At 42.7% G+C, this 21,769-nt stretch overlaps 1 protein-coding gene across 1 annotated transcript; it reads right to left on the reverse strand.

Moving 5' to 3' along the window:
• Nucleotides 1-11,663: 11,663 nt before the first annotated feature.
• Nucleotides 11,664-19,168, reverse strand: LOC110488635 (fructose-bisphosphate aldolase B). Its single transcript, XM_021560928.3, has 9 exons — nt 18,906-19,168; nt 16,529-16,641; nt 16,087-16,292; nt 13,784-13,838; nt 13,463-13,623; nt 13,161-13,244; nt 12,756-12,930; nt 12,354-12,553; nt 11,664-12,145 (listed from the first exon to the last, which is right to left on the reverse strand). Exons 2-9 carry the CDS (start codon nt 16,638-16,640, stop codon nt 12,050-12,052), a joined length of 1,089 nt encoding a protein of 362 aa, XP_021416603.3. The 5' UTR covers nt 16,641; nt 18,906-19,168; the 3' UTR covers nt 11,664-12,049.
• Nucleotides 19,169-21,769: the final 2,601 nt, after the last annotated feature.

A 21,769-nucleotide genomic window follows, 5' to 3' on the forward strand; every position in this document is an offset into this window, starting at 1 on the left:
GCGGATGTAAAACGATTCTTGAGGAGATCAAAAGCTCCCTGGGCGGAAACGGACCACTTAAAGCACGTCTTGACAGAAGTAAGGGCTGTGAGAGGAGCTGCCACCTGACCGAAATTACGGATGAAACGACGATAGAAGTTCGCGAAGCCGAGAAAGCGCTGCAGCTCGACGCGTGACTTAGGGGCGGGCCAATCAATGACAGCTTGGACCTTAGCGGGATCCATCTTAATGCCTTCAGCGGAAATAACAGAACCGAGAAATGTGACGGAGGAGGCATGAAAAGTGCACTTCTCAGCCTTCACAAAAAGACAATTCTCTAAAAGGCGCTGGAGGACACGTCGAACGTGCTGAAGATGAATCTGGAGTGACGGTGAAAAAATCAGGATATCGTCAAGGTAAACGAAAACAAAGATGTTCAGCATGTCTCTCAGGACATCATTGACTAATGCCTGAAAGACAGCTGGAGCGTTAGCGAGGCCGAAAGGAAGAACCCGGTATTCAAAGTGCCCTAACGGAGTGTTAAACGCCGTCTTCCACTCGTCCCCCTCCCTGATGCGCACGAGATGGTAAGCGTTACAAAGGTCCAACTTAGTGAAAAACCTGGCTCCCTGCAGGATCTCGAAGGCTGAAGACATAAGAGGAAGCGGATAACGATTCTTAACTGTTATGTCATTCAGCCCTCGATAATCTATGCAGGGGCGCAGAGACCCGTCCTTCTTCTTGACAAAAAAAAACCCCGCTCCGGCGGGAGAGGAGGAGGGGACTATGGTACCGGCGTCAAGAGCTACAGACAAATAATCCTCGAGAGCCTTACGTTCGGGAGCCGACAGAGAGTATAGTCTACCCCGGGGGGGAGTGGTTCCCGGAAGGAGATCAATACTACAATCATACGACCGGTGTGGAGGAAGAGAGGTGGCCCTGGACCGACTGAACACCGTGCGCAGATCGTGATATTCCTCCGGCACCCCTGTCAAATCACCAGGCTCCTCCTGTGAAGAAGAGACAGAGGAAACAGGAGGGATAGCAGACATTAAACATTTCACATGACAAGAGACGTTCCAGGAGAGGATAGAATTACTAGACCAATTAATGGAAGGATTATGACAAACTAGCCAGGGATGGCCCAAAACAACAGGTGTAAAAGGTGAACGAAAAATCAAAAAAGAAATGGTTTCGCTATGATTACCAGAAACAGTGAGGGTTAAAGGTAGCGTCTCACGCTGAATCCTGGGGAGAGGACTACCATCCAGGGCGAACAAGGCCGTGGACTCCCTTAACTGTCTGAGAGGAATGTCATGTTCCCGAGCCCAGGTCTCGTCCATAAAACAGCCCTCCGCCCCAGAGTCTATTAAGGCACTGCAGGAAGCTGACGAACCGGTCCAGCGTAGATGGACCGACAAGGTAGTGCAGGATCTTGAAGGAGAGACAGGAGTAGTAGCGCTCACCAGTAGCCCTCCGCTTACTGATGAGCTCTGGCTTTTACTGGACATGAAGTGACAAAATGACCAGCGGAACCGCAATAGAGACAGAGGCGGTTGGTGATTCTCCGTTCCCTCTCCTTAGTCGAGATGCGGATACCTCCCAGCTGCATAGGCTCAGCTCCCGAGCCGGCAGAGGAAGATGGTAGTGATGCGGAGAGGGGGGCAACGGAGAACGCGAGCTCCTTTCCACGAGCTCGGTGACGAAGATCAACCCGTCGCTCAATGCGAATAGCGAGTTCAATCAGGGAATCCACGCTGGAAGGGACCTCCCGGGAGAGAATCTCATCCTTTACCTCTGCGCGGAGACCCTCCAGAAAACGAGCGAGCAAAGCCGGCTCGTTCCAGCCACTGGAGGCAGCAAGAGTGCGAAACTCAATAGAGTAGTCTGTTATGGATCGATTACCTTGACATAGGGAAGACAGGGCCCTGGAAGCCTCCTCCCCAAAAACAGATCGATCAAAAACCCGTATCATCTCCTCCTTAAAGTCCTGATACTGGTTAGTACACTCAGCCCTTGCCTCCCAGATTGCCGTGCCCCACTCACGAGCCCGTCCAATAAGGAGAGATATGACGTAGGCGACACGAGCAGTGCTCCTGGAGTAAGTGTTGGGCTGGAGAGAAAACACAATATCACACTGGGTGAGGAACGAGCGGCATTCAGTGGGCTCCCCAGAGTAACACGGCGGGTTATTGATTCTGGGCTCCGGAGATTCGAAAGCCCTGGAAGTGGCCGGTGGATCGAGGCGGAGATGGTGAACCTGTTCTGTGAGGTTGGAGACTTGGGTGGCCAGGGTCTCAACGGCATGTCGAGCAGCAGACAATTCCTGCTCGTGTCTGCCTAGCATCGCTCCCTGGATCTCGACGGCTGAGTGGAGAGGATCCGAAGTCGCTGGGTCCATTCTTGGTCGGATTCTTCTGTTAGGTGAGTGAATGAGGACCCAAAAGCGAACTAACTTAAACAGAGCTTCTTTAATAACCAAACATAGGTAGGCTCAGATAGACCGGCAGATTCCGACAGGACAGGACAAGGTTACAGCAAACATGACGATAGTCTGGCTCAGGCATGAAACACAACAAACAAGAATCCGACAAGGACAGGAACAAAAACAGAGAGAGATATAGGGGACTAATCAGAGGGAAAAGGGGAACAGGTGGGAGAAGGGGTGACGAGGTAGTCAAGAGGCGACAAGGAACAGCTGGGGGAAAGCGGGGGAGAAAAGGTAACCTAATACGACCAGCAGAGGGAGACAGGGTGAAAGGAAAGGACAGAAAGACACAACATGACAATACATGACACTATCAAGCAGGCTGTTGATCATTGCTAGACAGCAATTTGTCTTGCCATATATTTTCAAGCCGGTTTAAGTGTAAACTGTAACTAGGCCACTCAGGAACATTCAAAGTCATCCCATCTATATTTGGCCTTGTGTTTTAGGTTCTTGTCCTGCTGAAAAGTTAATTTGTCTCTGTGTCTTTTGGAAAGTAGACTGAAACAGGTTTTCCTCTAGGATTTTACCTGTGCTTATTAGCTCTTTTCCAATAGTTTAAAAAGTTTTTATTTATTTTTTTTATCTCTTGCCGATGACAAGCATATTCAAAACATGATGCAGCTACCACCATGCTTGAAAATGTGAAGAGTGGTACTCCGTGATCTGTTATGTTAGATTGGCCCTAAACATAATGCTTTAATTATATGACGTAGTTAATTTCTTTGCCACATATTTGTTATTCTGTACCAGCTTCCTTCTTTTCACTCTGTCATTTCGGTAAGTATTGTGAAGTAACTCCAATGTTGTTGATCCGTCCTCAGTTTTCTCCTATCACAGCCATTAAACTCTAACCGTTTTAGTCACCATTGGCCTCATGGTAAAATCCCTGAGCGGTTTGCTTCCTCTCCGGCAACTGAGTTAGACAGCTGCGCCACTCGGGAGCTTCCTAAGGCAGTGCATCTCAGTGCTAGAGGCGTCACTACAGACCCTGGTTTGATTCCAGTCTATATCACAACCGGCTGTGATTGGGAGTCCCATAGGGCGGCAGACAATTGGCCCAGCATCGTCCAAGTTAGGCCGTCATTGTAAATAAGAATTTGTTCTTAACTGACTTGCCTACTTTAAAAAATATATAATGAAAGGATGACTATTTTTGTAGTGACTGGGTGTATTGATACACCATCCAAAGTGTAATTAATAACTTCACCATGCTCAAAGGGACATTCAATATCTGCTTTCTTTATATTGACCCATCTTCCAATAGGTGCCCTTCTTTGCGAGGCATTGGAAAATCTCCCTGGTCTTTGTGGGTGAATCTGTTTGATATTCACTGCTCGACTGAGGGACCTTACAGAAAATTGTATGGGTGGGGTACAGAGATGAGGTTGTCACTTAAGAGAGATCTTCCATAATATTTGGAACCAAGGACTGATCACCCTAATCCACAAAATGGGAGACAAATTTGAGCCCAATAATTGTGGGATATACATCAACAGCAGACGTGTACATTTCCTCAGTGAAAATTTATTGAGAAAATGTCAAATTGTGTTTTCACCAAATTACCGTATGACAGACCACGTATTCACCCTGCACACCCTAATTAACAAACAAAAAAGTTAGTCTTCTCATGCTTCGTTGATTTCAAAAAAGCTTTTGACTCAATAGTGACTACATCAACTATGAAATCATGTAGTAACCACAAATGTTAAACAAATCAAATTGTGTATTCTTCAAAGTAGCCATCCTTGGCATTCTCAACCAGCTTCATGAGGTAGTTACCTGGAATGCATTTTAATTAACAGGTGTGCCTTAAGTTAATTTGTGGAATTTCTTTCAATGCATTTGAGACAATCAGTTGTGACAAGGCAGGGCTATTTCATAAAAGACCAAGTACATCAACAAAAACCCTTGAGTAGGGTGTGAAGCTCCCGAGTGGCGCAGTAGGTGTGTCCAAACTTTTGACTGGTACATATATATATACAGTGGGGAGAACAAGTATTTGATACACTGCCGATTTTGCAGGTTTTCCTACATACAAAGCATGTAGAGGGCTGTAATTTTTTAAATCATAGGTACACTTCAACTGTGAGAGATGGAATCTAAAACAAAAATTCAGAAAATCACATTGTATGATTTTTAAGTAATTAATTAGCATTTTATTGCATGACATAAGTATTTGATACATCAGAAAAGCAGAACTTAATATTTGGTACAGAAACCTTTGTTTGCAATTACAGAGATCATACGTTTCCTGTAGTTCTTGAACAGATTTGCACACACTGCAGCAGGGATTTTGGCCCACTCCAGGACCTTGAGATGCTTCTTACGGAGCCACTCCTTAGTTGCCCTGGCTGTGTGTTTCAGGTCGTTGTCATGCTGGAAGACCCAGCCATGACCCATCTTCAATGCTCTTACTGAGGGAAGGAGGTTGTTGGCCAAGATCTCGCGATACATGGCCCCATCCATCCTCCCCTCAATACTGTGCAGTCGTCCTGTCCCCTTTGCAGAAAAGCATCCCCAAAGAATGATGTTTCCACCTCCATGCTTCACGGTTGGGATGGTGTTCTTGGGGTTGAACTCCTCCTTCTTCTTCCTCCAAACACATATATATTTTTGCCTCATCAGACCACATGATCTTCTCCCATTCCTCCTCTGGATCATCCAGATGGTCATTGGCAAACTTCAGACGGGCCTGGACATGCGCTGGCTTGAGCAGGGGGACCTTGCGTGCGCTGCAGGATTTTAATCCATGACGGCGTAGTGAGTTACTAATGGTTTTCTTTGAGACTGTGGTCCCAGCTCTCTTTAGGTCATTGACCAGGTCCTGCCGTGTAGTTCTGGGCTGATCCCTCACCTTCCTCATGATCATTGATGCCCCACGAGGTGAGATCTTGCATAGAGCCCCAGACCGAGGGTGATTGACCGTCATCTTGAACTTCTTCCATTTTCTAATAATTGCGCCAACAGTTGTTGCCTTCTCACCAAGCTGCTTGCCTATTGTCCTGTAGCCCATCCCAGCCTTGTGCAGGTCTACAATTTTTTTCCCTGATGTCTAACAGGTCTGTGAGAGCCGGAATTCTTGCTGGTTGGTAGGTGATCAAATACTTGTCATGCAATAAAATGAAAATGAATGTCTCAAAGTTGAAGTGTAACTATGATAAAAATTACAGACCTCTACATGCTTTGTAAGTAGGAAAACCTGCAAAATCGGCAGTGTATCAAATACTTGTTCTCCCCACTGTATACACACTACCGTTCAAAAGTTTGGGGTCACTTAGAAATGTCCTTGTTTTTGAAAGAAAAGCACATTTTTTGTCCATTGAAATACAGTATAGACATTGTAGCTGGAAACGGTTTATTTATGGAATATCTACAGAGGCCCATTAACAACCACCACTCCTGTGTTCCAATGGCAGATTAGGTAACACAACATATCATTATATCCTCTTATGGCTGCGATCCCCCTACAGGGATCAACATCAGGGGAAATTTCAGTATGACTAACTAAAAATACAACATCGTAACATTAAACATTCTTGAAAATGCAAGTGTCTTACATCCTTCAAAAGATTAGAATCTTGGTAATCAAACTACATTTTCCGATTTAAAATATCAACAACAAACATTTTCCGCCATGACAGTTTTTACATATTCACATCTGAAGGTAAAATGATGACTTACATTCTGGTATCTTGCTCTTATTTTTCTTCCTGAGGGTCCGAGAGATCAAATGATGTGCCGTTTTCTTTGATAAAATCAATTTTTATAGCCTAAAACTAAACATTTTGTAAACTGTTTGTGTCGTGAATTCCATCTCTATCAACTTTTGACGGAGCATTCAACGTAATTACACACACTAAACAATTGTTTATCTAGTCATAGTTGGTTTCAGTGCGATCCTCTGGATGTTTGCAACACAGCCATTGTTTTTTTTTGCGGGGAGTATTGACCAAAGTAAACTGATTTGAAGACAAAGACCAATGACTTCATTGCGCACCAATAATATTAGCGAAGCTTTGTTGATTGAATGTATTTCTGCCCACTGACCACTGATCTTCTTGAAATCTAGCTGGGTAGATAGCCAATGAGCTGAGGTAAACGCCAGTATGTGATGGTTATGGTTTGGACCACCATCCCTTGTTTGTAAACGCACATGTAACGAACTTCATTCTCACCATTGACCATCAGAGTAGTTGCAGTCACGCTTGTTACGCACAGCAGTGTTTTGGAAAGTGTTTTTTCAACGATTTCATTGAAGACATCATGGCGAATAAATCAGGAAAAGCGAAGTCCAAGTCTACTTATACAGATCTGCACCAGTTTATAGAAGAGATTGATCGGGAAAGTGAGACAGATTTTTTGTTTGAGGAATCTTTGAGTGTTATGTTTCAAACATTGAGGAGCTGTTTCTGCAAGGACAGGACGTACTTCTGGACTGGTAAGTGCTAACTCCGTTTTATGAAATATAAATATATATATATATTTTTATTTTGCAAAAATATATATAGATTTTTTTTCCAATTTGCAATGAAATGTGTGATGAAATGTGTAAAGTACACATTGGCTATAGTGTGTGTGTGTGTGTACGACCCATAACCTGTGTGTGTTGCTTGTTTGTTGGTTTGTGTGTGTGTGTGTGTTGCTTGTTTGTTGGTTGGTGTGTGTGTATGTATATACAGTGCCTTGCGAAAGTATTCGGCCCCCTTGAACTTTGCGACCTTTTGCCACATTTCAAGCTTCAAACATAAAGATATAAAACTGTATTTTTTTGTGAAGGATCAACAACAAGTGGGACACAATCATGAAGTGGAACGGCATTTATTGGATATTTCAAACTTTTTTAACAAATCAAAAACTGAAAAATTGGGCGTGCTCAGTGAGGTTGGATGGAGAGCATTTGTGAACAGCAGTTTTCAGTTCTTTCCACAGATTCTCGATTGGATTCAGGTCTGGACTTTGACTTGGCCATTCTAACACCTGGATATGTTTATTTTTGAACCATTCCATTGTAGATTTTGCTTTATGTTTTGGATCATTGTCTTGTTGGAAGACAAATCTCCGTCCCAGTCTCAGGTCTTTTGCAGACTCCATCAGGTTTTCTTCCAGAATGGTCCTGTATTTGGCTCCATCCATCTTCCCATCCATTTTAACCATCTTCCCTGTCCCTGCTGAAGAAAAGCAGGCCCAAACCATGATGCTGCCACCACCATGTTTGACAGTGGGGATGGTGTGTTCAGCTGTGTTGCTTTTACGCCAAACCTAACGTTTTGCATTGTTGCCAAAAAGTTCAATTTTGGTTTCATCTGACCAGAGCACCTTCTTCCACATGTTTGGTGTGTCTCCCAGGTGGCTTGTGGCAAACTTTAAACGACACATTTTATGGATATCTTTAAGAAATGGCTTTCTTCTTGCCACTCTTCCATAAAGGCCAGATTTGTGCAATATACGACTGATTGTTGTCCTGCAGTTCATCCAGAGTGATCATGGGCCTCTTGGCTGCATCTCTGATCAGTCTTCTCCTTGTATGAGCTGAAAGTTTAGAGGGACGGCCAGGTCTTGGTAGATTTGCAGTGGTCTGATACTCCTTCCATTTCAATATTATCGCTTGCACAGTGCTCCTTGGGACGTTTAAAGCTTGGGAAATCTTTTTGTATCCAAATCCGGCTTTAAGTATCAGTATCTCGGACCTGCCTGGTGTGTTCCTTGTTCTTCATGGTGCTCTCTGCGCTTTTAACGGACCTCTGAGACTATCACAGTGCAGGTGCATTTATACGGAGACTTGATTACACACAGGTGGATTGTATTTATCATCATTAGTCATTTAGGTCAACATTGGATCATTCAGAGATCCTCACTGAACTTCTGGAGAGAGTTTGCTGCACTGAAAGTAAAGGGGCTGAATAATTTTGCACGCCCAATTTTTCAGTTTTTGATTTGTAAAAAAAGTTAGAAATATCCAATAAATGTCGTTCCACTTCATGATTGTGTCCCACTTGTTGTTGATTCTTCACAAAAAAATACAGTTTTATATCTTTATGTTTGAAGTCTGAAATGTGGCAAAAGGTCGCAAAGTTCAAGGGGGCCGAATACTTTCGCAAGGCACTGTATATATATATATTTTTTTTTTCTTCAAATGGAATGGAGTAGAACAGCAAACACACCCATGGCTACTGCGCCTGCTACTCCTCTCCATTTCCATATGAAATAGCCATTGGGTGCTGTTGGGGGAGGGCAGGCCCACAACAATGGCCAGAGTTGAATGGAACAGCACTTCACCTTAGTGACTGTTCCCTCTGCTCTATACATATGTTTATTTTATGTGATGATAAAAGGCTCATACAATACAAATATTATTTTTGTTTTCTTTCACAGTGATAGTGACTCTGACTGGGAGCCCCCGGTGCCAAGCTGCCCGCTCTACCTCTTCTCCTGCCTCCAGTGGTGTTCATATGCCACAGTTCATTACAGCAGGCATGACTGTGCCTCAGGGCCAAAAGGGCACAGCATGGAGGCGTCGTTGTGTTCTGTGTCGCATGAAGTCCCCCATCACCTGCACCACTTGTTCAGTTTGCCTCTGCTTTACATCAGAAAGAGATTGCTATGGGACATGGCACAGGCAGAAAAATATTGTGTAGAAGACTTCCAAAGGGTCTACCCCTTTTTTTTCTAATATTTAAAAAAACAAATTTATAAAAAAAAAGTTGTGTGTTAGGTCATTTCGCCAATTTGGCCATTTGGGCAACTTGTGTGACTTCATGCTAAATGTCATGTAGCTCACCCATTCCTGAAGTTATTCGTCTGAAACTTTGCACACCTACAGTTACCCTCTTGTGTTATCCATCAAAATGATCTCCCTGTGGCTATTCTAGTACATGTGAAAGATGATGCTACAACAATAAAAAACAGAAAACGTATGCTCTTTCTTTCTCTTTTCTTCCACCAGATCTGTGTTATATTCTCCTACATTCAATGAACATTTCCACAAACTTCAGAATGTTTCCATTCAAATGATACCAAGAATATGCATATACAGTGGGGCAAAAAAGTATTGTCAGCCACCAATTGTGCAAGTTCTCCCACTTAAAAAGATGAGAGGCCTGTAATTTTCATCATAGGTACACTTCAACTATGACAGACAAAATTGGAAAAAAAATCCAGAAAATCACATTGTAGGATTTTTAATGAATTTATTTGCAAATTATGGTGGAAAATAAGTATTTGGTCAGTAACAAAAGTTTATCTCAATACTTTGTTATATACCCTTTGTTGGCAAGGACAGAGGTCAAACGTTTTCTGTAAGTCTTCACACACTGTTGCTGGTATTTTGGCCCATTCCTCCATGCAGATCTCCTCTAGAGCAGTGATGTTTTGGGGCTGTTTCTGGGAAACACGGACTTTCAACTCCCTCCAAAGATTTTCTATGGGGTTGAGATCTGGAGACTGGCTAGGCCACACCAGGACCTTGAAATGCTTCTTACAAAACCACTCCTTCGTTGCCCGGGAGGTGTGTTTGGGATCATTGTCATGCTGAAAGACCCAGCCACGTTTCATCTTCAATGCCCTTGCTGATGGAAGGAGGTTTTCACTCAAAATCTCACGATACATGGCCCCATTCATTCTTTCCTTTACACGGATCAGTCATCCTGGTCCCTTTGCAGAAAAACAGCCCCAAAGCATGATGTTTCCACCCCCACGCTTAAAACGGGCACGTTTTTTTATCCATAAATTAAAAGAGCGCCCCGTATATCCAAGAAGTTAAAGAAGCAATAAAGCTGGCCTTCTTTTGACTTGTTGAGTATCTGGAGCATCAAAATGTGTGGGTTCGATTACAGGCTTAAAATGGCCAGAAACAAAGGACTTTCTTTTGCAACTCGTCAATCTATTCTTGTTCTGAGAAATAGCCAAGAAACTGAAGATCTCGTACAATGCTGTGTGCTACTCCCTTCACAGAACAGCACAAACTGGCTCTAACTAGAATAGAGTGGGAGGCCTCGGTGCACAACTGAGCAAGAGGACAAGTACATTAGTGTCTAGTGAGGTGTCTCAAGCAAGTCCTCAACTAGCAGCTTCATTAAGTAGTACCCGCAAAAACCAATCTCAACGTCAACAGTGAAGAGGCAGCTCCAGGATGCTGGCGTTTTAGGCATAACTGCAAAGAAAAGGCCATCTCAGACTGGCCTATAAAAAGAAAAGATGGGCAGAGGAACTCTGCCTAGAAGGCCAGCATCCTGGAGTCGCCTCTTCACTGTTGACGTTGAGACAGGTGTTTTGCGGGTACTATTTAATGAAGCTACCAGTTGAGGACTTGTGAGGCATCTGTTTCTCAAACTAGACACTAATGTACTTGCTCAGTTGTGCACCGGGGCATCCAACTCCTTCTGGTTAGAGCCAGTTCTGTTCTATGAAGGGAGTAGTACAGTGTTGTACAAAATCTTCAGTTTGTTGGCATTTTCTCACGTGGAATAACCTTCATTTCTCAGAACAAGAATAGACTGACAAGTTTCAGAAGTTCTGTTTCTGGCCATTTTGAGCCTATAATCAAACCCACAAATACTGATGCTCCAGATACTCAACTAGTTATCACGTCATTAAATCAGGAGAACAGTTTAGCTGTGCTAACAAGGGTTTTCTAATGATCAAGTAGCCTTTTAAAATGATAAACTTGGAATAGCTAACATGCCATTGGAACACAGGAGTGGTGGTTGCTGATAATGGGCCTATGTTGATAAATATATATATTTTTAATCAGCTACATAGTCACTTACAACAATCAATTTGATGTTATTTTAAATGGACTATAAAAAAAAAAACATTCAAAAACATGGACATTTCTTAGTGGCCCTAAACTTTTGAATGGTAGTGTATATATATATATATATATATATATATATATATATATATATATATATATATATATATATATATATATATATATATATATATATATATATATATATATATATATATATATATAATTTATTTTTGTTTTAAGTACCCACCTCATGAAAGTCACCCTTTTTAATCCAGCCAACAATTGTAGCCATTACAGTTCAACATGTAGGTTCTATACATTGTTAATGTCACATTTTCAGCAAATGGCATTATTGTTAAATGCTTTGGCCATTTAATTCATTTACAGACAACCCCCTAAATGTATTCCCGCCCACACACAGCATGACACATTTACAACAGCTAGTTTTTTAAAAACCTTTATTTAAGTAGGCAAGTCAGTTAAGAACAAAATCTTATCTACAATGACGGCCTACCCCAGCCAAACCCAAACGGTGCTGGACCAATTGTGCGTCGCACTATGAGACTCCCAATCACAGCCGATTGTGATACAGCCTGGACTCAAACCAGGGTCTGTAGTGATGCCTCTAGCATCGCCACTCTGGAGGCCCAAGTTTAAACATTTCACATTTATTTAATTTACTCAATCTGTTTATTAGTAGTAAAATAATAACTTGTACAACTGGATTGGTCATAGGGGAATGTTGTCATTGCAGGAATGAGAAGGGACGGGACGTGTACAGGGGACATTTTCTGCATTCTTTGGTCCTTGTCTGACATGTGGTCTAGTTAGTAGACGTAGTTAGCTGTGTGCAGGGACTGCATGGAGGCCTGGTCAGCGCTGCTCACCACTGTGTACTCTCCCTTGGAGGCAAGGCCATTGCTCTGAAAATGTACATTTGTGATTCAGTAATCAAGGTATGTGGTTCCAGAATGAAGCATTGAGAGCGAGAAAGGAGACCGCAAATGGGACACTACTTCAGGATACAAGAAAACTACACCATACAATAGCGTTCCAATGATATTCATGTAGCCTGCACCTCTAAGCAAGGTGTCAACCCTACCCTAAAATAGCATAGCCCCTCCATCTTACCTTGGCTCTGGAGGTGAAGGCATCCTGTGCCGCTTTCTTGTTGGCGGCCTTGCCCTTCCAGGCGGCGAGGGCGGAGGCCTGGAGTGCACGGCCGTAGGAGAAGGAGAGCTTCCAGGGCCGGTGCAGGGCCGTCTGGTTCATGGCGTTCAGGTTCTGAGTGGCCTCTTCCTCGCTCTGGCCTCCAGACAGGAAGGTGATGCCTTGGGGTGGGGTAGAATGTTTAGCAATTTGGTGATGGTTTCATTTTGGCATCATCGATCAACCAAATATACAGTTTTTACTTCAAGTTTCAAGTCTACCTTTTCACCTAACCTCACCTGTTTGGGACAATCACTGTGTTGGATCACATCCCAATACTTACATTACCATCACCACCTCGACAAACCCCCAACCCAGTCTCACCAGGCACGGCGGCAGGGACAGTGCGCCTCAGGGCAGTGACGGTGGCCATGCCGACCTCCTGGGGGGTGAACTTCTTGGGGCAGGAGTGTCCGGCGGTGACCATGTTAGGCTTCAGCAGGGTGCCCTCCAAGTAGACATGGTGATCGTTCAGGGCCTTGTACGTGGCAGCCAGAACCTGGTGAGGGGAGGGTTGGGTTTAGAGAGGCGTTTGGTTCAGGTTCAGTGATGTGAACTTAAATTGGGGCATGACTAAGAGGAGAATGAGGGATGAGTTTGTAATTCCATACTGGTAAACCAGTACAGCACTGGCTTTGTGGAAGGGAGAGAAAATGACAGAAATGTGATTCACGAGTGTTTAACTGAAGGCCAACAAAGTATTTGAGAGGACAGCAAGGTTATCATCACCTTCTCGGTGACGTACTGAGTGCACAGCAGGTCATGGTCTCCATCAGGCAGAATCTCTGGCTCCACAATGGGCACCAGGCCATTCTGAGGAGAGGACAGTTATCACATGTGGACACAGTATATGGACAAATCTTGCCTTTGAGGAATTTCTCAGTTCATTTGTTAGTTTTGTGCGTAAAGTCAGGTAGTGTATACAGTAGCAGTACTGTGTGTCTAAGACAATTTCCCCCTCTGAGACATTATATTTTATCCTACCCTAAACACTACAGTTTTAAAACAAAGTTCTCATGGCATGCACACACCTGTTGGCAGATACTGGCGTATCTGGCAAGTACGTTAGCGTTCTCTGCAATGGCGAGGGCTGAGGGGCAGGCGTCTGAAATCTTGAGCACACACCTCCACTTGGCGAAGTCACAACCGTCCTTCTTGTACTGAGCACAACGCCCCGAGAGTCCATCAAGACCTGATGAAAGAGGTTTATATAATACATTGCTTCCATGGTCATGCCACCATGTCAAACTGACTAAATGTGGGCTAGGGAGATTGGAGAAGCTGGTTGATTTTAATGTATAGCTTTAATGCATTTGTTACTTAGAGTTGCAAAATAAATGAGCTATTCTTACCCTGTGTGGTCATCTCTCCATCTGTTCCATTCAGACCAGCTGTGCCATTGTCCACCTAGAAAACAAACGGTCAAACTATAACCCCTTTCCTAGGGTTGGGTGGTATCCAGATGTTCATACAGTGGTAGCGATTTTGTACCATACCGGGGTATGTATAACCAAAAGTGCACACAGGGGGCGCTATTTCCCCAAACTTTTTTATGGGGGGGGCACAATACAATTTTAAAAATCTCATTTTATTAGTCACATACACATGGTTAGCAGATGTTATTGTGAGTGTAGCGAAATGCTTGTGCTTCTAGTTCCGACAGTGCAGCAATAGCTAACAATTCCACATGTTGGGTTCCGAGAATGAAATATGCTTATTCAGGTCACTGAGGGAGTGCTGAGGTTTAGAGGGTCTAGTCCAGAAGTTAATGGTTATAGGAGGAAGGTATATAGTGTGGGCAATTAAGGTTGGAATGTGTTGAGTGCAGGGAAGCGATTACATGTGGCAGGCATTGATAAGGGGAGAAAGCCATGGATCAGTGATGAGTGGGGTTGAGGTCAGGTCACCTTTAAGGGAAAAATACAAGTTTATGGCCCATATCACTTAGTGTCCTGCCTAGCAGTAAAGAATGATGTGTAGGAGGAGACTCAGCCTATGAGGAACGGTTAAATATCAGTGCTTGTGTGAAAATGTTTTTGTCCGATGCAGCTGTATTGACCCTCTGGGAGAATAAACTTGGTTAAGCTTTCATAGTGTCCGTTTAGTTTTTACTCTGAGAATTAGAACCTCAACTACCTAATACACACATCTAAGTAAAGACATGGAATAAGAATATATACATATATGGATGAGCAATGACAGAGCAGCATGGCAAGATGCAATTGAGGGTACAAAATACAGTATATAAACATGAGATGCGAGATGTAAACATTATTAAAGTAGCATCATTACAGTGACTAGTGATCCATTTAAAAAAAAGTGGCCAATGATTTCAAGTCTGTATGTAGGCAGCAGCCTCTGTTTGTGATGGCTGTTTAACAGTCTGATGGCCTTGAGATAAAAGCAGTTTTTCCAGTCTCTCGGTCCCAGCTTTGATGCACCTGTGCTGACCTCGCCTTGTGGATGGTAGCGGAGCGAACAGTGGTGGTTATGGTCCTTGATCTTTTTAGTCTTCCTGTGACATCGGGTGCTGTAGGTGTCCTAGAAGGCAAGTAGTTTCCCCCCGGTGATACGTTGTGCTCTGCTTTTTCCTGAAGTCCACAATCATCTTTGTTTTGTTGACGTTGAGTGAGGTTGTTTTCCTGACACCACACTCCAAGGGCCCTCACCTCCTCCCTTTAGGCTGTCTCGTGGTTGTTGGCCATCAAGCCTACTACTGTTGTCTGCAAACTTGATGATTGAGTTAGAGGTGTGCATGGCCACACAGTCATGGGTGAACAGAGAGTACAGAAGGGGGCTGAGCACGGACCCTTGTGGGGCCCCAGTGTTGAGGATCAGCAAAGTGGAGATGTTTCCTACCTTCACCACCTGGGGTGGAACGTCGGGAAGTCCAGGACAAAATTGCACAGGTCGGGGTTGAAACCCAGGGCCTCAAGCTTAATGATGAGCTTGGAGGGTACTATGGTGTTGAATGCTGAGCTATAGTCAATGAACAGCATTCTTCGATAGGTATTCCTCTTGTCCAGATGGGATAGGGCAGTGTGATGGTGATTGCATCGTCTGTGGACCAATTGGGGCGGAAAGCAAATTGAAGCGGGTCTAGGGTGACAGGTAAGGTGGTGGTGATATGATCATTTAGGCAACAGGGATCTTGATCGAGGAAGGGATTGAATGTCTCGGCTGTAACCAAGAAGCTTGAGCTTGACATTTAGACACTTAGCAAACATAAATGCATAGCTTGAGCCCTGAGCTGGAAATAATTCATTTGACACATCATAGATTTCTTCGTTATACTTAACTTAGCAATAAGTGGTGGCATAGCACACACTTTCAAAATACCCTGATATATACAGTATAGAGCCCAAGCCTACCCTTTCCCAGTAGTGTTTGATTGTTATAATGCCATTATATTACATCACACACAATCTTGATAAGTGAAACCGGTATATACTCCAGTAGTGAGTTGTTGGGCATATGATTATAACTGCCTTCACCTAACCAATCTTATCAGTAGACTATGGGAAGAGTGTGGCCATGTCCAAATACCCATACTAGCCTACTACATAATTAAACTGCATACTAATTTCAGTGTTTGATCTAGTACAATTCACTTCCCTGATCAAGGATTGAAGGATGGAATTGCTGGTCCTCTCACCTTGATGCCGACCACAATGCCCTTGTCCTTGATGACCTGGGGGAAGAGGACACCCTTGTCAGACTTCTGATACAGTGTCTCGTGAAAAAAGATGATTCCACCAATGCAGTTCGGGTCAACTGCAGAGAACAGGAGGTCGCGGAAAGTCCTACGGTTCTCCTCAGTGTTCTCTACGTTAATCTTCTGCAGGCGGTTACTCATGGTGCCTGGACGGAGAAATTGGCAGGGAAGAACATTAGTGGCATTTCAGGGGGGAGAACAATGCCTGCAAGAATGACAGATTCCTGCAACTTCTCAAATTAAGGCTACCTCCAACTCTTACCCTTCAGATGCCAAACCCATACAGGCCACCACTACTTGCTGAGAAAATACAACACCCACTTCGCCAACACCCTCTCCACCCCACTCATCCAGTCCTCCATGGCCAGTTTGGCCTACTCACCTGTGGACTCATCTGCTGCCAGAATGCCCTTCCCTGGAGCCACGATCCTCTGGGCTATGTCAGAGAGTTCCTTCTTCTGCACCGGAGAGAGGGATGGGAACTGGGTAGTCATCCTGTGTAGGTGAGAAAAGTCAGTTAACAGAAAAAAAAGCAATTTAATAAATTCAATCCAGTAACCTATATTTAGTTACGTAGGCTAATTTGTCTTGATGGTGGTTCAAGTGTAGTTTATTCTCAGACACTGACAGTACCCACCCCCGTCTGTACAGGACCTTCACCCTCCTCCCTCAGCAACTGTCAATATATGGCTTGAAGTTTGAACTTTAGTCTGAAAGCTGGGGTGTATTAATTATGTCGATTCTGTTGAAAAAACGTTTAGCTCAGTTGGGTCTATAAAAAAATAAGTGGATGGATGAAGTTTGAAGGAACCGAAGACTTTACTCCACTTTAGAACATAGAAAAATCGATGATGTATATATGTGTAGCTTGTGACAAACACGTCACCGATTTTTCAGTTTGGAATGGCAACGTGTTTAAAACATTACATTTTAACTGATACAACTTTGTTTAATAATGCTTAGCGATTAACCGACATTTATTTTTTGTCGGTTTATTAAACAACTAATTGACCGAGTTCTGTTCAATCACTTGAATTCCATTTAGTTCTGGGTTTTTTTGTGAGCCCAACGTGCCTTTTCTCTAGAGAAATCAAATAATTTACGAGAGAAATCAAGTCAAGAACTATGTGGGACGCTGGGCTGAAATTAGTTTTAGTTTTCATTAAGAAAATATTCAACCTAGTTCTGCGCAGAAGAGTGGTAATTAGCTACCATAATCAGCGCCTGTTTCCGGCTCCGACAGAGACTGATCAGAGATTTATATATAATGACGAGATGCTAATGTCTCCGCCCTAAAAATGGGAGTCGTTGTCCCAAAATAACCCATAAACGCATTTTGGCAAGAGTGAAAACTCTCGCTTCAGCTCTTCCCCTCTAGACATATACTATTACGCTTGCTTACGTTCGATAGACTGCATAGACAGCATGGGAGAGGAATGTACACAACTAAATGACAGGTTGAAAGTGTGCTATATCTACTTTGAAGAACTAGTAAAATGATTGTCAATGACAGCGCTGCAGCATAGGCAGGCTAGCTACACAGGTTGGCTAAAGACAGTAAACCTGGGGAGCACAGATTACGTTAGATTTGTCTTGTTGGCTGCCAGACACTACCTGAGCAGAAATGAGATGACTGCGGAAATAAAAATAGTCAAATAAAAACGAATATACACAAATGACATTTGATTTAATTTCCTATTATTCTATTGATGTCTACCCAACGTGGACCTGGCAGACAATGTAATAGTTTCAATGTTTTGGCAGTAAAAAAATGTGTCTTATGTCTGTGCTTTGTCGCATTTGTTTTTATCCCAGCCCCCGTCCCCACACGAGGCATTTTGCCTTTTGGTAGGCCGTCATTGTAAATAAGAATTTGTTCTTAACTGACCTAGTTAAATAATGTTTACATAAAAACATTATTGACTTTGGAATTTCCATTAAAAGCGCCAAAAATAAGTTTGTCATTATTTTATAATCCATTTAATGTTTTAAAAATAATAATTGTAATCGAAAACAGTGATTATCCTAATAGAACTGAAAACGGCCTCGAAATGCATTAATCACTCAGCACTATCGTTTATGTACCCAACAGCTTTTACGTTACCTTTAGTGTTTGGTATAAAACGTTTTGCAACAGAATCTGCGTAATGAATACACCTCTGATAAATTACCCTCTCCCTGGGACAAATAGGTTTACAGTAACCGGGAGTCAGTCGTACCATTTAAAATATAATTCAAAGAGCATTCCGGAGGACCAGAAAGGTATATTTTGCCAACATATTCGCGATAACAAGATTACCCTACATAATTAACACAAGTTAAGCCAGCCAGAACATAAGCGCAGGTAGAACGCGGATGTAAATGTACATTTTGTGGGGCATTTCAGACTACCTAAACGCTGACAATCACGCGCTGTCGAGTTACATGATTTCAATTATATACGTGTATATCTACATTTGAGATAAGCAAAAAAAAGTTATAGGCTTACACTTGCACTACAACGAGTTAGCCTACACTGTTTTGACTAGACAGAAGAGGTATCTGACGCATGGGTTGCGGAGTTTCGCATACTTCATCGAGCCTAAACAAAATGCAAACTTCCAAAGACTTTCTTGCAACATCGGACTGAAACATTGTAACCTACTACAAATCCATTGCAACATTTCAGAGCATCTACTTTCAGCGCTGCTGTCCACCGGCAACCTTTCCCAACGTTTTAGTACGTTTAGGCTAAGCTTGAAGCTGAAAGGAAAACTTACTTAAAAATATGACAAAGTCAACACCGACAGCTGCAGAAAATGAATAGAAAAGGGGTCTCCTACTTCCAAGCAACAATTATGACTAGTTGAGAAGGCCGATTCCGGCTTACAAAGCATTATTTATTGAACGGGATGACGGAGGCGGGAGGCTGCAATTGGTCGAGAAAGTCGGACGGGGGCTTGTTAGTGTATCAATGCATCTTTTGTGGACTTTGAGTTTTATCAGAAGTTGATAGTATGACTTCCAAGATAAAAGGAAGGCCATGTATACTCAGGTAACCCTTTGTTATACATTACAGCACGCGTTGAGTGCATGATGATGGTGTGTGTGCGCCTTAAAATAAATCCAGATAATATTTATTATGTTGCTTTTCAGGTTTCATACTGTCTTGTCTATCCTGCTGTTGTGTGTGTGTGTGTGTCTGTGTCTGTAGGCTACATCTGTACATCTGTCTGTACGTCAAATCAAAGTTAATTGGTCGCTTACACAGTTTAACAGATGATATAGCGGGTGCAGTGAAATGCGTATGTAGCTAGCTCCTTACAAAGCAGTAAAATGTCAACAACAAATACACAAATAACAAAAAAAATAAATACAAGAAATATCTGAATGAATCCAATAAACAACACGAATAGCACTGTAACAGTAATTCAAACGCAATATATACCAGTGGCGGCTGGTGGCACTTTAAATGGGGAGGAGGCTCATAGTAATGGCTGGAATGGAATTTCTGCAGATCCAGTTTCTGCTGTTTTGCCTGTGGCCATTGAACCTCCCTGACCTGTTCACCAGACGTGCTACCTTGTCGTGCTGCTGCTCCAGTTTCAACTGTCCTGCCTGCGGCTATGGAACCCTGACCTGTTTACCGGATTTGCTGCATTGTCCCGGACTTGCTGTTTTCGACCCTTTCTCTCTCTACCTACCGCACCTGCTGTCTCGACCTCTGAATGCTCGGCTATGAAAAGACAACTGACATTTACTCCTGAGGTGCTGACCTGTTGCACCCTCTACAACCACGATTATTATTATTTGACCCTACTGGTCATCTATGAACGTTTGAACACCTGGTTTCCATCATAGGAGGTTGGTGGCACCTTCATTGGGGAGGACGAGCTCGTGGTAATGGCTGGAGCAGATTTTGTGGAATGGTATCAAATACATTTAAAAAAATTATCACATTTTGTCACATGCACAACATGTGCAGACCTTACACTGAAATGCTTACTTACAAGCCCATAACCAACAATGCTTTAAGAAGTTTGAAGGGAAAAAAATTGTTCAGTAAAAAATAAATAAAACAAATGTTTAGGGCCGTCCTCTGACATTGCCTGGTGTAGAGGTCCTGGATGGCAGGAAGCTTGGCCCCAGTGATGTACTGGGCCATGGTTTCCATGTGTTTGATACCATTCCATTCACTCCATTCCAATCATTATTATGAGCCGTCCTCCCCTCACAAGATATACTAAGAAGGATATGTACAGCAGTACATATATTAGAGCGAGCTAAGTCAAGAATCCAGTATATAAACAAATGTGCAGTGTGTGTGTATAAACAGTGTTAACTAAAATGCAATGTACAGTAGAATGAGCTATGTCGAGAACACAGCATTTAAATACACAATACAAAACCAATTGGCATCTGAGACACCTGTCTCTACTTCTAGGTTTGTCGGTTTTAGAATGGAGTTATCGTCTACAATGAATTGGTGTCGAAATGACAGAAACCCCTAAAACTCAACTAATAAGTAATTTATATCTGCATAGGTCAGCAGTATCTGATATATTGCTCTGATAAGGTTCCTTTGGAATCATGCTATACCACTTTATAACAGTTCAGGAAGACAAAGGTCGACTGATGCGTGCCAACCAAGTAAGTCATGTTTGAAAAATACTTATTTGGTGGAAATTGAATTGTGTTATGTGGTGCACACATTGTAATCATTTACTTGGGACAGATAAGTAATTACTTTAATGGCCATGGGCAGGAACAACCTACAGTGCCTTCAGAAAGTATTCACCCCTTGACTTTTTCCACATTTTGTTGTGTTACAGGCTGAATTTAAAATGGTTTAAATTGAGATTATTTTTGTCACTGACCTACACACAATACTTTATAATATCAAAGTGGAATTGTGTTTTTCTAAATGTTTACAAATATTTAAAAAATTAAAAGCTGAAATGTATTGAGTCAATAAGTATTCAAGCCCTTTGTTATGGCAAGCCTAAATAAGTTCAAGAGAAAAAAATGTGCTTAACAAGTCACATAATATGTTTCATGGACTCACCTTGTGGGCAATAACAATGTTAATAATAACAGGATTGGTTAATGACTACCTCATCTCTGACCTCACACATACAATTATCTGTAAGCTCCCTCTGTCGAGCAGTGAATTTCAAAAACAGATTCACCCACAAAGACCAAGGAGGTTATCCAGTGCCTCGCAATAAGGACACCTATTGGTAGATAAAGAATTCAAATTAAAATAGTAACCTGACATTGAATATCCCTATGAGCATGGTGCAGTTATTAATTACACTTTGGATGGTGTATCAATACACCCAGTCACTACAAAGATACAGGCGTCATTCCTAACTCAGTTGCCGGAGAGGAAGGAAACCGCTCAGGGACTTCCCCATGAGGCAGATGGTGACTTTGTTGCCGGAGAGGAAAGAAACCGCCCAGGGACTTGCCCATGAGGCCGATGGTGACTTTAAAACAGTTACAGAGTTTAATGGCTGTGATAGGACAAAACTGAGGATGGATCAAAAACATTGTAGTTACTCCCCTATACTAACCAAATTGGCTGCGTGAAAAAAAGGATGCGTGTACAGAGTACAAATATTCCAAAAATTGCATCCTGTTT

The sequence above is a fragment of the Oncorhynchus mykiss genome, chromosome 14 (assembly GCF_057628025.1).
Source record: "Oncorhynchus mykiss isolate SJ-2025 chromosome 14, ASM5762802v1, whole genome shotgun sequence".
In the NCBI taxonomy this organism is placed as follows: Eukaryota; Metazoa; Chordata; class Actinopteri; order Salmoniformes; family Salmonidae; genus Oncorhynchus; species Oncorhynchus mykiss.